We start from the raw sequence: 16231 nt of genomic DNA, 5'->3' as shown, positions 1-16231 counted from the left end.
AAATACAAAGGCTACTGTTAGACCATTTTATCCAAAATGGTCTAACAGCAAAATGAATGCAAAGGTATCTAAAACGATATCTACATTGACCTAGATAAAAATGAATTTTGATTATGTGTTCTACAATAAAATTGAGCACACCTTGTAGTTACAACACCCGTGCCGTGCCCGAAGGCCTCGACACTCGATCCAATGAAGGATCCAATGGAATCACTGAAAGTGGAACCGACCGATCCACTCGAGGTGAATCCGGTAACCGTCCCAAAGGGGTTGTCAAACACCCAAGGGGTTGTTGAGGAAGAAGTTGAGAAGCCAGGAGTCGGAATCATCGTTATGTCTGACGACGTGTTGACGGGTACAACAAGGGACCAGTGGATGGAACGGTGGCAGCGGCAGTAGACGGGTCAGTCGACATCTCCAAGCAAAGGTGTTGATTAAGTTCAGTTGGTGTGTGTAAACTCCTTTAGTGGTAAGAATATCTCATCTTGCTATTGTTGGAAAATATGAGATACAAACTTGTCGGGCGAAAAATTACACGAAAAATAAAGGAAAATTACACGGAAAATAACTGAACAAATTACACGGAAAACTTGTAGAAAGTGGAAAGCCGAGTCAAGGAGTCCTCTTTCCGCAAGACAAGATACGCCCCGGTAGTGCTCTCGGTTTGGCGTGTCGTCTCTAAAGATAAAACAACTTCGTCTCTGAAGTAGCAGCACCGCTAGCATCAGAGCTCCGGTGAACGGGAGTAAGGCGGGGGCAGAGCTTCGACGGGAAGATTATACAGAGAGGGAGAGAGCGTGTATCAAGAATGCTTGTGCGTGTTCTATGTAGAATGCAATGGATGCATGCCTATTTATAGGCAAAGTCCACCCGTTGGGGCATTGATGGAGTCAACAACCATTATGTGTGTCATGATGGCTTGACTGTAACCGCCGGGGGTTATGGACTGGTGCACTAGCCATTGGGAGCTGAAGAGACATGACGCACCTAGACACGCTACACAACGGGATACACCATGGACCGTCGGGACCTTTTGTCTCCCGTTGTGCGTCGGGGTCCAGCGGGAATATGACGTGGACCAGACCCGTCGGGGATTGCATGGAGTTTGGGGTGGTCTAAAAAGAACAAGTGGGGCTTGAACCACGCTCAATGACCAGCTCCAAAGAACAGCCCAAAGACCACCCAAAGACCAATTGTCAAGGCACACGGCACACGACACACGACACCCGGCGCCCAGTGCACGGGGCACGGTGCACGGTCCGCGGCTCATGGGTGGGCGGCGACGGCGCGAGTGTGCGCGCGTGTGGGCTCTGTCACCCGTCTTATTCCACGATAATTATTACACATAATAATTCATCTGATTAAACACTTCATCAAAGAAGTTTATCTTCCCCGATGTGGGATAATTAACCCTTAGTTAATTAATCCCTTAGTTTTCCCATAGCTCATTTCTAGCTTTATTGTGACCAACTTTAATATATTATTTCTCACTCACCGGGAATCGAATTCTGAAAAATGAATATACTACGGTCATCTACTCGAAACGTAGATCGATGATATTGCATTTAATTTCACAAAATTAAATATCTTGTAACATTTATTATTAGTCAAAATCATTTGACCAAGCACGATTCCAACAGGTATGACTGCAACTTTAACCAAACCATATCTCCAACATCAAACTCCACGTGACGGCGGTGCCTATTTGCCGTCTCCGTCATTCTCTGCCGAGCACGCTCCAAATTCCTCCGTAACTCCACCAGTCACCTCGTTGCCTAATCAACTCTATGACGCTGGGGGGTGGCAGCCGACGGTAGGGAGGCCACCAACAGCGGTGGTTCGCGCCCATAGAGTGCCCGAAACGGCGACGTGCCTAAGCCTGCGTGGTGAAAGCAATTTAAGGCCAATTCCGCCCATGGCAAGAAATTTGCCCACTTTGATGGACGGTCACCAGTAAACGCCCTTAGATATTGCTCCAAACCTTTGTTCCTGATTTTCGTCAGCCCGTCCAACTGTGGGTGGTAGGCGGTGGAAAAGTTTAGCCTCATCCCGCTTAGACGGAGGATCTCCTTCCAGATAGCATTCAGAAAAACAGAGTCACTGTCTGAAACCAAAGTCTTTGGGAAACCGTGGTGATGCACAACCGTATTGACAAAGAGATGTACGACGCGCAAGGCATCAAACCAAGTCGGCAACGCCGCAAAATGGGCGTATTTGGATAAACGGTCGACCACCACCATGATCGTTGTGTAACCGCGCGACGCGGGTAGCCCGGTTATAAAATCCATTGAGACGTCGTCCCAAACTTGCGACGACATCGGAAGCGGCTGCAAGAGGCCCGCGGGTTTCTGTGTAGAATACTTTGTCGCCTGACACACAACGCAGGAATTAACAAACAGACGAACTTCCTTCCTCATCTTAGGCCAATAAAATCATGCAGCCAACAAGCGAAAAGTGCGGCCGTGACCCGGGTGACCTGCTAGCGGCGTACTGTGGTGCTCCGCCAGGACAGCTGCTTCACGGAAGAGGCTGGGCTAACCAAAACACGGTGGTTGAAGTAGATCAATCCGTCGGTCAAGGAAAAATGAGATGGCGCCTCACCCGTGCTGATCTTCGCCGCTAATTCCTTCAAGTCCGGAAAAGAGGCTGTTTCCGAACGCAACACATCCAACAACTTAGGCGTCAGGTGGGTGAGCGAAACAAGCGCAGCTCCCTTAGCTGCCAACATCGACAGCTCAGCGCCGGGAGGCTCTGCAGGCAACTCGTCGGATTCCTCCCAGCGAGAGAGAGCGTCAGCGGCTCTGTTCGTACTCCCCTTCTTATATTCAATCCGAAATTTGTATCCCATAAGTTTGCGGACGTAAAGCTGTTGGTCTGGGGTTTGGACGACCTGCTCTAATAACTCCTTCAAGCTTTTCTGATCGCTTCGGATGACGAACTCCCTCCCCAATAAATATTGTCGCCATTTCTGCACTGCCTCTACAATGGCGAACAACTCCTTATGATAAGTGGAGGCGACCCTCCTGTGCGGACCCAATTTTGACTGAAGAACGCAATCGGGTGGCTATCTTGGATCAAAACCGCACCGATTCCGATGTCCGAGGCGTCCGTCTCCACACAAAACTGCTTGGAAAAATCAGGTAGACTGAGTACAGGAAAGGAAGTCATGGCATTCTTGAGAGCCGCAAATGCCGAGTCTGCCGCGGCTGACGGCTGACCGCCGCTGCTCAGCCTCTGGCGACTGTCACGGGAAGACCACTGACGTTTTTGGGCCTGCTTGATACGCACTTCATGGGAAGTGCCGAAGCGAAGTGCCAATGCCATCACTTCATCAAGGGATTCCGGTTGATGTAGCTCGACCTTTTCTTGAATTGCCTCCTTTAAGCCCGACCCCGACTCAATACCCAACGGGTTTTGGGTAACCGAAATCTGAAATTATGGGTTCGGGTACGGGTTTGGGTAGTTAATGTTAGAATTTTTCGGGTTTAGGATATCTGAAACCCGTATTAGGGTACCCGACTAATACCCGATTAATTATGTATTTGAGATAAATATTTTTATTTAGTATAGGGCCATAGGCCCGTAGGGTAAATCTAGGGTAAATTTATTTAATCTCTTTTATGTTTCAATTTATGCCAAAAATTTCTTTATTTTAAAATTAAGTAGTGTCTATTTGTTTGTTTGTCTAATGTCTATTTTATATATATTAGAAATTTAGAGAAAGCTAAAACATTAGAAATTTAGAAAGGAAGAGAGAGGTAGAGAGAAAAAGTAAATAAAGTATTGTTAGTGGAGAATGAGTCACAACTCATTAGAGAGAAAATACTTTCTAAAATTAGAAAGTGCATATTATTGTGGGACGGATTAAAAAGGAAATAGTGCATATTCTTGAGGGACGGAGGGATTAATAGTCAATAAATAGCTATTGTGTTATTTTGTAATAATTTCTATTCTCATCACAATATAATTTATATAGAATAATAAATTTGAAATATAATAATTTCGGGTTTATGGATACCTGATTAGTTGGGTTTGGATATCCGCATCGGATATTAGGGTATCCGAATTCACATACGGGTCAAGTATTGGGTATGATATTTTTTAGATTTCAGGTTCGGATACCTGAATTTACTGGCCTAATATAAAGAGAAAAAAAAAGAAAAACAGATTCAAATCCAGACATAATATAAAGTAGACAAAAACAGAGATAACAACTGCATTGGCTAGAGAGATTGAGAAATTGAAAAACAGATTCGATTAAAATCAGAGAGAAGCGAAAAAAAAACCGAGAGATTGCACAAAGAGAAAAACAGAATGGATTGAAGACATGAATATGAAGTTATGGTCGACAAAGATAAAAAGAGAAAATGACAATTTGGAAGGCAGAGGAGGCGAAGTGCCTGCAATTGGGGCAGGATGTGGCGCAACCAAGTTGCGATACGTGAGAAAGAGTGATGGTTTTGGAGGGGAGAAAGGGTGGTCACTTGTGATCATGAAAGCATTACCATACACAACCTCTTTTCGCCATACAACCGTCGTCTGCACATCAAATCTTCCTTCTCCTGTCACACACAACCGTCGCAATCATTCTTCAAGCCATCGTCAACACAAAGAAACACAAAAGTATGCAAAACATCAACCATAAACTAAGGAATGTAAATGTGCAGAGCGAAGAATAGAAACATAATCCACATACCACGATACAAAGAAGCCAATACTGCAAAGATAATATACGACCAATACAGAACAACAAAAATAACCAATGAATCAGATTCAATGTGGAATGCAAAAAATAACATGGAATCATTGCAATACGTAGATCCATGTATAAAAAGTCCTTACTTTTATCTTTCTCCTTTCTTCAACTTTATTAAGGGTGGTTGCAACAAGTAGGCAATTCTATTCCTCTATTATCTTTTCACTTGTATGTGGTCCTTTCTTACCAAAATAATTTGACTAAATCTCGTGGATCTCCAATTGTACCCTCACTTTGACTTGCCCATTCAATTTCTTCACATATCGCAGAAAATAAACCATCAAGAATTGTTAAATGCTCTCATATCCATATAAAAAGTTCTTACAACATCATCCTTATACAAATGGTATTATGGTGTTCCCAGAAAAAAGAGGTTAGCTGTGTAAAATAAATTTAAGTATAACAACAGCATAAACGCCATATTGTCTCCCAAAGAAGCAGTGTTGAAACCTCATCGTCGACCCTGTCAAATAAAATGGATTATCATAACTTCCCACAAAATGAACTGTTAATCGTGATGATGACAGCTTTCACGTAATTGGATTATATCATCATATCATTATCATCACATACCCAAAAGAAACATTACACACAGCAATAAAAGTCATTTTCTGGTTAACATCTTAAAAAACAGCACGTATTATGCCTCATAAGCTTTAATTCCTGAACAGCATATCTTTGCTGGTTAGGAGGAACTTCCAACATAATTGCATGCTACAATAACTTGTAAAGAAACTGTAAATCAAGAAAATTCAGAATGGTAAAAAACTTCATTAGAGTCCACCCGCAACCACAAACAATCAAATAGTCAAAATGTGAAAATCATCCTATGGTCATGACTAGCTGAAATGTTCATTTGCGAGATTAAGTGCCACTACAGACTACATCAAAGTTAGCACATGGATATACATAATAAGGTAAAACTATTACCATTAAAAAAATACTTTCATCTACATGTATTACTCATTTGGCCAATTGCAAGAACCATCTTATATATCCAATGTTTAGTGCACTCAGCACGGAATATTAGTGCTATTTTGCTGCTGTGGAGGAAAATATCACATCAACAAAACATTCAGAAATTGAAGCTCACCAGTCACCATTGGCATGATGATACGGTGAATCAGGCCTTGTGCTCATGAACACGAATCCATTTTGTAGAAGACCACTTGTTCCCTTTTATAACAGGACAGCCAGCTGAAGAAGACCATAAACATGTTTTTTTCATTTAATGATAGTATTAACATAATGCAGCATAGAAGAGAAGAAGTTGCCTGAGGATATATCGAAAAGATTAATACTTAAACAACCCCTAAACCACTAGTCTGAACCACAACTAACCGTGCAAACTTGATGAATCCAAAGTTGCATCCGGCTTCATGCTCCAGAAAAGTAGTGCATCGCCCATTTTTGGTCTAACTGAAAGTCCTCCTTTCCCACATTCAGATAGCTCATTCCAATAGGGTACCGAGCTAAAATTTCCTTTTGCAGCAGGAAATACAGTTTCACCTCCTTCTTCAACATCTGATCTGTATTTCACACCAAACATTCAGAATAGGGAAAATATGCACATATACTTTAGTGCTGAAGTAGAGAAGCCACTTACAAGTACATTAGAACAGTGGCAATCCGTTGGCCACCGTTCTGCGTGTTATATTCATCAAGAAAATAGTCGTAGTGAGGCTCATACTTCTGCCCTGGTTCATAATGAAGAACTTGAAGGCCTTCACCATGCTCTGCAGATTAAAAAAATGATTTATGCAAAGCCCGAAATGTGAATAACAATACATGGAATGAGACCGAAGATACATTAATACTTCCACATTTCACAGGTGATGTAGGGGATATCTGTTTTAAAGCCCCAGGGAATCTTTAGAAACTAAGTCATAGCATGTATATCCAGTAAATTAAATACAAAAAGGCCCAAGTAACATATGATCTTTTATGCAGGGGCAAAAACAAAAAAATAAGCAAATGATCAAACATAGAATTTGATGCAATACTTGCCAATGAAAAAAGTATTTACTTGCTGCTCTAATTGCATATAAATATGATACTAGAAACAAATTCATTTAAGTTTCCCTATGAAATTAGGTTACGATCTGTACCAAGAAAGTTTTTGGCACTCCATAGTTTCTGCATTAGGCAATGTTGAATTAAAAAATAACTTAAATTGAGTTTGAAGATGTTTACTTAGCTCCCAATGCCATAATATTACGTATGGAGTTTATCTAGCATGGAGGCAAAAAAATTATAGCTCAATCTGCAATCCGATTGCAACATAGTATAAAACTACCTTTTATAACTATTGGCGGCTGAAAAAGACACTGAAGTATGTTACTGATCTAATATGATTCAAAACGGAACTGCTTGAAATCTGATGACCAGATTTCTAAATTTATTTTAGCACATGAACTTTTCAATGCATAAATTAATAGTATTAAAATGCATACCTACAGGGAGGAATGTAAAATCAGCAATTCTTTTCTCTATTCTCTGAACAATTTTATCACGTCCTCTCGTCAGAAATGTTCCATAACTTGTACGAACTCTGCAAAGATTCAAAGGAAAAGAAAGAACATTACACTTTCCATGTGTTAAATTTTCCTTCTTAGTGATGTATAAGACATGGTACGTGAAAAGTATGTAGGTATGATTGGTATATGATGAATCATCAAGTTGATATGCAGAATTTGTGAAAGGATATAAAAAGTACACAATGACTAGAAAGGAAATTATCAATGCTTGGAATTTGTAGGAATAATAAATTTAAATAACATCAAGAATTCAGATTGGTTTTTAGTCAGCTTAAAAGTACGAACAGGCACTTCGGAGACTGGAGGTGAGTACACAAGGTTGGGAAAATATTGCTTACACAGAAGGAAAGAATTTGAGGCTAGGTAGAATAGATTAAACTTTAAAGCTGGTTGGGTCACATAAGAGCAGACCAGCTTTAGGATCTCAAATGTCACAAGACAGCTAAAAACATACAACATGATTCCATAGGATCTCATAATTATGTTATGCACATGAAATTAAGGTATAAACAGATTGAGAAAGTGTGAGACTTGGAATTGAAAATGTCAGAAATTCAGTCATGGTAATGTTTATCCAAAGGTAATCTTGTGGAAGGCGCATTTGAGTATTGTAAGACATACACAGGAAACTGACAGACTAGTTAATGAACATGACTTGAATAATATTTGTAGAGTATAAAGACATGATGCAAATCTGCAATCCACTGCTTGATTCCGAACTTTCAAGTTTTCCAAAAAAAAATCGAGTCAATGGTTCCAATATTTATTCCAGATCTTGGTGGTTTTTGAGTAGGTTCTCTGAATAGTTATTAAAGCTGTTTCCATTTCATATGCTCAATAGACAGGAAGAATAAAGAAATTATGCACGGTAAACAATCTTATATTAGTAGATTTGACAAGTAGAGTCAGTATTGAAGGTAATTTTAAGAGAAAGCAATGTGAATAACATAGAGCAATGTATAGCAGAACATATTTGAACATTGTGATATAACATTGGCATATGCCTATTCTGTGAGAAAGAAGGTTAATCATACTACAATAACTCAGCCTAATGAGTAATAAATGAGTTCAATTTGATAAAAAAGCAAGGAATAAGACTAGGCAAACCTGCTGTCTCTACTTTTTCCAGTTTCAGTATCGACAACAGTTGACTTTTCCATATGAGGCTGAGCAATACTGATTAGATATTCGCATTCCTCTTTGGACTGTCAAGAAAAGGGTGAAAATATGTTTCAGCAAACAAACTTACCTGATAAATATGAAAGGTAATCTGTGTGCTAAATGAAATCTCTATAGGTCATGCCAATTGGATCATCCACAAACACCAATTTCAAGATCTAACAGTCAAGACAATTAATTGCAACCAGTAATACTTTCCTCTCACAAAATTACCCACACCTACCTACTTCCATTGTCTAATGTATACTAGACAGTAAAAAGCATGGAATTAAAAGCAATGAGATCAGACCTGCAGAGTATAAGGATTTGAATTTCCAGGATTAACAAGTGCATGCCTAACATACACGACGGATCTAAATAAATAAGAAGCTAAAACTTTCGATACATAAGAGAGAGAGAGAATAACCAAGAAGTGATGAAAAATAGATGCTCTCGGCTCCCAGGAAATATCTTCAACCCATTGATCCTTGCTCTCCTCATCACCATCACGTCTGAAACAGTCAAAATCGCACAAATCATCAAGTCGCAACTTCGAATGAAAACAAAATATTATAGTAAGAAAAAACAAATCAGAATTGAGGTTTGGTAAATTGAGTAGAATTACGCGTGTAATGAATCGTGAGCAATGAGGCTGAGGTCATGCGCTTTATGCTTTGAATTGCTGCTGCTGGAAAGGATTCCGAAAGCCAAAACGATCACAATCAGCAACGACAGCAAAATCAGCCCGTACAGCACCAGCGTGGACGACGCCGTCTTGCGCCGCGGGGCGCTGCTGTAGTGCTGCCGCCCCTTCCCCGCCATGGCTGATCGAGTGCAGAATTAATTAGGATCTGGATTGCGAAAGAGGAATTGATTCGACGGAGACGAAGAAATCCGAAATCCTTGAGCTACGAACGAGTACGATTTATTAACTCGCCTCATTTCAACTATATTTATTTGTAGGTGTTTTGGTCAACTCTATTATTATTTAATAAACAATCGTTTTTTACTGAAAAAAATATTGATAGTAGTAGTATATCATATGTATAAACGGTGGATTCATCCACTAGTTCGCAATTTCGCATAACCCACCAAAAGATTAGGTGGCTTATTTTATTTAAATTGATTTAGGAGAAACATCATGTAATAGTTGAGAAACATTCTTGTCCTTTTTTAGCGCGTTCACATCCGGTACGGCCTAACCCAGTTGATAAAATAGCTCAATTATATTATAGCCCACTTCATTCAATATATATGCCCAATTCCAAACCCGCTTCATTTCAATAATAGTTTGGACATGGGTTGAGCCAATTGATAAGTCTAAAACGGTTTTTATTCATTTATTTATACTCCATCTGTCTCACTGGAGTATTGATTTTTGGGTAGGTTAGACACGAGTTTTAATACACAATTGGTAAAAATTAGGCAAGAGATAAAAAAGAAAAAATAATTAAAGTATTGTTAGTAGAGAATGAATTACATTTATTAGAAAAAAAAAAGTTTCTAAAATTAGAAAGTGCATACTCTTGTGGGGCGGAGGAAGTAATAAGTTTCTATATTTAGCTTGTCTCATTTTTTATTAACAAAATACACTAATGGAGTATAACACAACAAATTCATAGGCAAGTTTTATGCAATATAATTCTGAGGATTAATGCGGAAATTAGACGATATCTTCCCAAATAGTACAAAATCAAAGCATTGTCATTCTAATATATGGAAACATTTCATAAAGATTCCACACTAGCAACGGATCATAGGCATACAACTTAGCTACTTAAATTGATTCCTAAAATGGGGCAGATGATCATGATTCTCTTCTCTTCACATTTCTCACCATCTGCTATGCCTATGCACACTCCTCTCAATACAATTTATTGACAAATAAATACTACACAAAATTTGTTTCTATTAATCTTGTATTGTATGCATGATGGAATAGATCGTGCTCACTCTCTTCCCGCAAAAGACTCAACTCAACTCCATCGTATATGCCTGTCTGTCAGTCAAAATGAACATTGAATAATACTATCAGTCTCGTACAAGTACAACTTGTTTTCATTTCAATTTTCAATCAAAACTCTATCAAAATTAAATGTATTGTACAAAGTGCAAATAATTAGTTTAACACAACAATTAAAAAATGCACTAACACAAATTATCAAAACATGAAAAGCTCTCTAACTTATTTTATGATTTTTTCTGAAAGATTGTATTAGCCTAATGGTAGATCGCTTTTAAAATGAAACGGAGGCTTGAAAAAAATGGTAGTTAATTTCCTGCTTGCTAGCTCGGCGGAGACTCGGTTCTTCATCCTACGCTTGTGGCTGCGGTCGCCGGAAAATGTGTGAGATTCCGGCGGCTGCAAAAGAAGTGAGCGGAAGTGGTGTTGCGTAGAGGTGAAAGTGACGGGCGTGAGGCGGCGGTCGGCGGCTCTTTGGGGAAAAGGTCCTGGAGGATGAGGCCGGCGGAAGGGTGGCGGGGATAGGAGGGAAGGATGACGTCATCCCAAACTTGTTCAATGGGAAAAGTAGGGTTGTGGGAAGTTGAAGATGATGAAGAAGATGAGGCCCACATTGAGTATATAGCAATGGAGATTGTGTGAGGGAAGTTTGCCACTTCGGGCTTCAAATTTTAACTAAACTGAAGATAGATTTAATTGGAAATACAATATATATATATATATATGGATGGTAGGCTCCTAATACGGTGAGTATTTTCGGGAAAGCTTCTAACCTGGTGGACAAAGTATGGTAGTGCACCCACAAATGAAGAGAGCCCTGGGTGATGAAGTAGTTGTAAGTAGGCATGCACAAACCGGCCCGGCCGCTGGTTAACCGCCGGTTCGGGCCCGCCGGTTCATGAACCGGAACCGGCGGTTTGAACCGGCAGGCGGGTTGAAGGGTCGGAAGGGCCGGTTCAGGTTCGGCAATATATTGAACCGTGAACCAGCGGTTCAAAACCGGCGGTTCGGCGGTTCGAACCGCCGGTTCAAAGGGTCGAACAGTGTTTCGTAGGTTAGGGGTTCGTAGGGTTCGCGTAGGGGTTTAGGATAGCCGTTGGAACCGGCGGTTTGCGGGGTAAACCGCCGGGTTGAGGGGTAAACCGGCGGTTTGTCGGGGTAAACCGCCGGTTCGGGAGCCGGTTTCCGACGGTTCCGGCAACTTTTCAGAGGCTAAGTCGTAGGGTCAGTGTTTAGGCCTGCAAAACCGGTCATAAACCACCGGTTTTCGGTCAGAAACCAGCGGTTTTCTGACGTAAACCGTGGACGGCCCGCCGGTTTAGGATTGAACCGCCGGTTTCGGCGGTAAACCGGCGGTTCACAGCAGATTTCAAAATTTCAAAATTTTTTTTTTCATCCAATTTTACTCCTATAAATACCCCACTTCTCCTTCATTATTCCTTGCCCCATTCCTTGAACTTTCGGAATTTCATTCTCAATCTCCATTTCTCTATTCTCTACTCATTCTCTCTAATTGCGCAAGTTTAATTCTACACTTTCTACTCACTACTATATTTGTTGTGCTCATAATTTACCACTTCTTTTATACTTCATACATATTTCATTCCAAGTCCATATTACTTTTCATTTATCAATATATTCAATATGTCTTCTTCTCGTGGTGGATCGGGACGTGGTGATCGGGGCAAGGGAATAGCCCAAGATCAAAGCACTACGCGTCCCTCAAAATCTCGACGACCTAGTCGTCGAGATGTTATGGAAGAGGTTTCCCGATTGGCAGCCGAACGCATGCAAGTAAGTAATGAAAATTTTGTTTTCCAATTCACATGCACAAAATTTCATTAATTTTTTTTTGCGTTCATACTTTTAACTTCTACGTACATAATATTTGTAGATGGAAGAAGATCATAGGACCGCCATGCTACTTGCTGAAATGCAACAAGGTGGGGGTAGGGGAGGTCGTTCCCAACAAGATGAGGAGTTCGACGTTACTATATCGTCGGACTCGGACAACAACGAGGATAGATCGCATTCTCGTATTCCTTCTAGCACCGGCGGAAATGAGGAGATGCCTCCCCCTGCACCCACTAACACGGTAAAAGCTTTGAAATCGGACATTTTTATCAAACACTACAAGAAGGTCCCGGTGGTGATTCCAAGTCCTCACGATCCGAACTCTCAAGAAGAGACTTCGGACTTTCATGTTTGCTGCAACTATTGCGATAAAGTGTACAAATGGTCCGCCGGTGGTGGATATGGCACCCTCCGTCGCCATTTAGTGGCAAAGCATCCGGTAGAATGCGGCACTGCCTCTACCCAAAGCCAACTAAACTTCCAACCCGCCGGCTCGGGTTCGTCAGGTGCGCCTCTATTTAAATATGATAAAAAGAATTTTGATGATACAATGACTAGATGGGCGGCTATGAAGCATATGCCCTTTAATGTTTTTGATGACAAAAGTTTTGAGGTTACTATGCAAAGTGGGTTGAATGTAGCAATCAAAAGAATATGTAGAATGACCGTACAACGATCTACCGTTCGGTAGTGCTTGGAGAAAAAGGTAGAATTATCACGTTATTTAGTTAACATGGGCCACAGGGTGAACATTTGCTCAGTTGTTTGGACGGATTGTTTTAACCGTCATTCATACATGGGTATTACGGTTCACTTTGTGGACAACAGTTGGACTTTGAACAAGCGTTTAATTGGTTTTAGAGAATTTGAAAGTCCACACACTGCACCTGAAATGCTTCTTTGATTATACAAGTGTTGAATGAGTTTCAGTTATGCAACAAGATATTTTCTATTGGTTTTGATAATGCAACTGCCAACACCGCAAGTATTGCCGATTTGATTGCGGCTTGTACACCGGTAATTGGAGGTAAGTATTTTCATCAAAGATGCATTTGCCATATTTTAAATTTATGTGTACAGGATACACTTGAATTATGGCAAAAGCATGTTTCTCCTATTAGAAATGCAGTTAGATTAATCCATCAAAAGCCACCTATTGGCAAAGCATAGAAGAAATATTGCCATCAAAAGAATGTTAGGTACACGAATTTTACTATGGTTGTGTCTCATAGATGGAATTCGACATATGATTGTCTGAATTCTACTTTGACACATAAAGATGCTTTATGTGAATTTTATAGAACTAACCCCTACCGTGATTTATATCTTTCGCATAGTTGTTGGGATAACAGTTTGGCTTTATTTAAATTTTTCAAATATTTCAAAAATGCTACTGTTGAATTGTCGGGTGTTTATTATTGCACTGTTGTTCGTGTTTTGGAGCATTGCATGTACATATCCCTTGGTTTTAAAACTGCAATGAAAAATGCTTCCTCTTCTTCCGAGTTAATGTGCGTTTTGTATTATATGATTGAAAAATGGCTCAAGTATTTCAGTGAGATTCCTAACGTGTTTTTGATTGCAAAGGTATTGGATCCAAAATGGAAATTAGCAGGTACCACTAGAATTTTAGATTTTTATTATAACAATTTGAGTTCAATTGATCTTGGTCCCCTTCAAGCAATCCAATCGGATACCAGCGGCGAATTTGGAGTCGACCTCTCAGAAACCTTTCAAATAAACCTCCCGGACCGGTCAGTTGTGCAACAAAACCTCGAGTATAACTTGCGCTCTCTCTACACCGAATATGAAACCAAGTATAACACCACTCACCAAGTCAGAAGACCCCCTCCTCCACAACATAACTATGGCTTTGTATTTCAAGCCGATTATGATGACCCCGACGCGCAATCCCAACTAGCCGACCTATACAACTACAGCACCGGCGGAAGGTCCTCAGGTATGGTCAGTGAATTAGATTTATATTTTGAATCACTCTTTTCCTTTGGTGATGAAGGTCCTACTCCTCCCGCCCAAATCGACGTCCTCGATTGGTGGAGAACCCACGAGAAAGATTTTCCCATCCTTGCTTCAATGGCCAAGGAGATTTTTTCTGTTCCGGCTTCCACCGTCGCCGTCGAGTCTGCTTTTAGTGTTGGCTCGCGCGTTTTGGATGAATCAAGAAGTAAGCTCTCGGCGAAAAATATGGAAGCCGTGATGTTACTTGATGATTGGGCCAAAGCTGACGTCCGAGAACAAGAAAATGATTGGAATGATCGTCAAGAGGGATCACAAGATGAATTCACCGGGGATGAAGATTAGGCCAACCGTCAACCGCCGCCGGCCAAGCCAAATAAGTAAGTAAGGTAAGAGAACTACGTGGACTTTGATTCCCTAATGCAAATGAGCAATTGGGATACGTAGGCACCTCAACTTAAATTTTTAATTTAAGTTGCAAGTCCTTTTTCTTTTATTTCTTTTTTTCCCATTAATTCCTACTTTAAAAATATGCAAATACAATTACATAATTGTATTTGTATATACTCTAGTCGATGAAGTATATTTCTCTATAAGGCTAAATGAGGGAAACTTTTGACAATTCTACTATAATTGTTGATTGTTAGACGAAACTCAACATTTAAAGTTGAATTGCTAAAGGTGTCCTTAATTTAGTTATGTAGAAAGATCTTCTTCGCCGGTTAAGAGTATATATATAATACACTTATACGTTTAAGAACTTCAACGTCGTTTCTTGTCATTTGTAATTAGTTCTTCACTAGTAGTCTCATTTGTATTTAAATTTTGTTTAAGACTTCAAGACCGCATTATGTTTTCAATTTGTAATTGTTGTAACTTGTAACGTGTAATTTGTAAACATGCAATTTCAATAAAATTGCAACTTTGGCCGTATTTTTTTCAATTTTATTTACTCACATTTCATACAAAAACAAACTTGAAAAGTGTAATGTAATTTGATTAAAATTGAAAAGTTGAAAAATGCAAAAAAAAAAAAAAAAAAAATCGTCGAACCGTCGAACTGGCCCGGAACCGGCGGTTCAAGCCGAAAACCGGCGGTTTTGAACCGCCGCATAAACCGCCATTTTTTTGAACCGGAACCGGAACCGCCGGGAGCTAGGCGGGCCGGTTCAGGTTCATGGATATCTCGACCCTTGACCCGCCGGTTCGGGCCCGGAACCGGCGGTTTCCGACCCTTGTGCATGCCTAGTTGTAAGTGTTGCTCACGGTTCGAAAACCACCGCCGGTTCCGGTTTGGTCGAAGTCGGAACCGGACCGTGAGACTATTTCACGGTTCCGGTTCCGGTTCCAGTTCCAGTTCCGGTTTTCCGGCGGTTTACACGGTTCAGGTTCGAAAACCGGCGGTTTCGCAGTTCGATTTTTTTTTTAATTTGAAATTTGAACTTATACAATAAATTGGAACAAGACAGTGGATAATTTAAATTGAAATAAGATGAATAAGGTGAAAATGATATCAATTTTATTGAATTTGAGTTGTAACGGACAACGATACAATACATATACAAGTATACAATATACAACAATGTAATATAATTTACAAGTGTCGTCGGAACGTAAATAAAAAAAAATGAAAGGGGGGGGGGAATTGAAAAGGGCTTGAGCTCAACTTAAACTTTCAAAGTTAAACTTTTCAAATTTAAGTTGAGTTGCCTACGTATCCACAATTTTATTGAGGAATCAAAACCCACGTAGTTCTCTTACCTTGCTTACCTTTTTGGTCGGCCGTGCTCGCCATTCACCGCCTCCTCCCCGTCATTGCTATTGTTGAGTGCTCTCGCTTCTGACCTCGTCATCGCCATCAGAGGGAAATTCTTCACCACCACTCTCTACACGGAAGTTGAAATCCGGCTTTTGTGCTCTCATGTCCGCCTTTGCCCAATCATCAAGTAACATAATGGCTTCCATGTTCTTGGCGGAGAGATTGCT

At 40.4% G+C, this 16231-nt stretch overlaps 1 protein-coding gene across 1 annotated transcript; it reads right to left on the bottom strand.

Moving 5' to 3' along the window:
- Positions 1-5029: 5029 nt before the first annotated feature.
- LOC121795508 (probable prolyl 4-hydroxylase 10) lies at positions 5030-9387 on the bottom strand. Its single transcript, XM_042194048.1, has 8 exons — positions 9077-9387; positions 8879-8963; positions 8401-8498; positions 7210-7307; positions 6363-6492; positions 6098-6285; positions 5850-5953; positions 5030-5219 (listed from the first exon to the last, which is right to left on the bottom strand). Exons 1-7 carry the CDS (start codon positions 9271-9273, stop codon positions 5880-5882), a joined length of 870 nt encoding a protein of 289 aa, XP_042049982.1. The 5' UTR covers positions 9274-9387; the 3' UTR covers positions 5030-5219; positions 5850-5879.
- Between the last annotated feature and the right edge of the window lie 6844 nt (positions 9388-16231).

This window comes from Salvia splendens, chromosome 3 (genome assembly GCF_004379255.2).
Source record: "Salvia splendens isolate huo1 chromosome 3, SspV2, whole genome shotgun sequence".
NCBI classification, from domain to species: domain Eukaryota; kingdom Viridiplantae; phylum Streptophyta; class Magnoliopsida; order Lamiales; family Lamiaceae; genus Salvia; species Salvia splendens.
This window is presented reverse-complemented; position numbering and strand designations above follow the sequence as displayed.

Excerpts from the sequence above, each read along its gene's own strand:
- LOC121795508 (XM_042194048.1), bottom strand. The coding sequence starts at position 9,273 with ATGGCGGGGAAGGGGCGGCAGCACTACAGCAGCGCCCCGCGGCGCAAG. Across the intron at positions 8,499-8,878 it reads CTATTTTTCATCACTTCTTG|TCCAAAGAGGAATGCGAATA; the intron begins GTTATTCTCTCT and ends TTTTCTTGACAG. Across the intron at positions 6,286-6,362 it reads GCCACTGTTCTAATGTACTT|ATCAGATGTTGAAGAAGGAG; the intron begins GTAAGTGGCTTC and ends TGTGAAATACAG.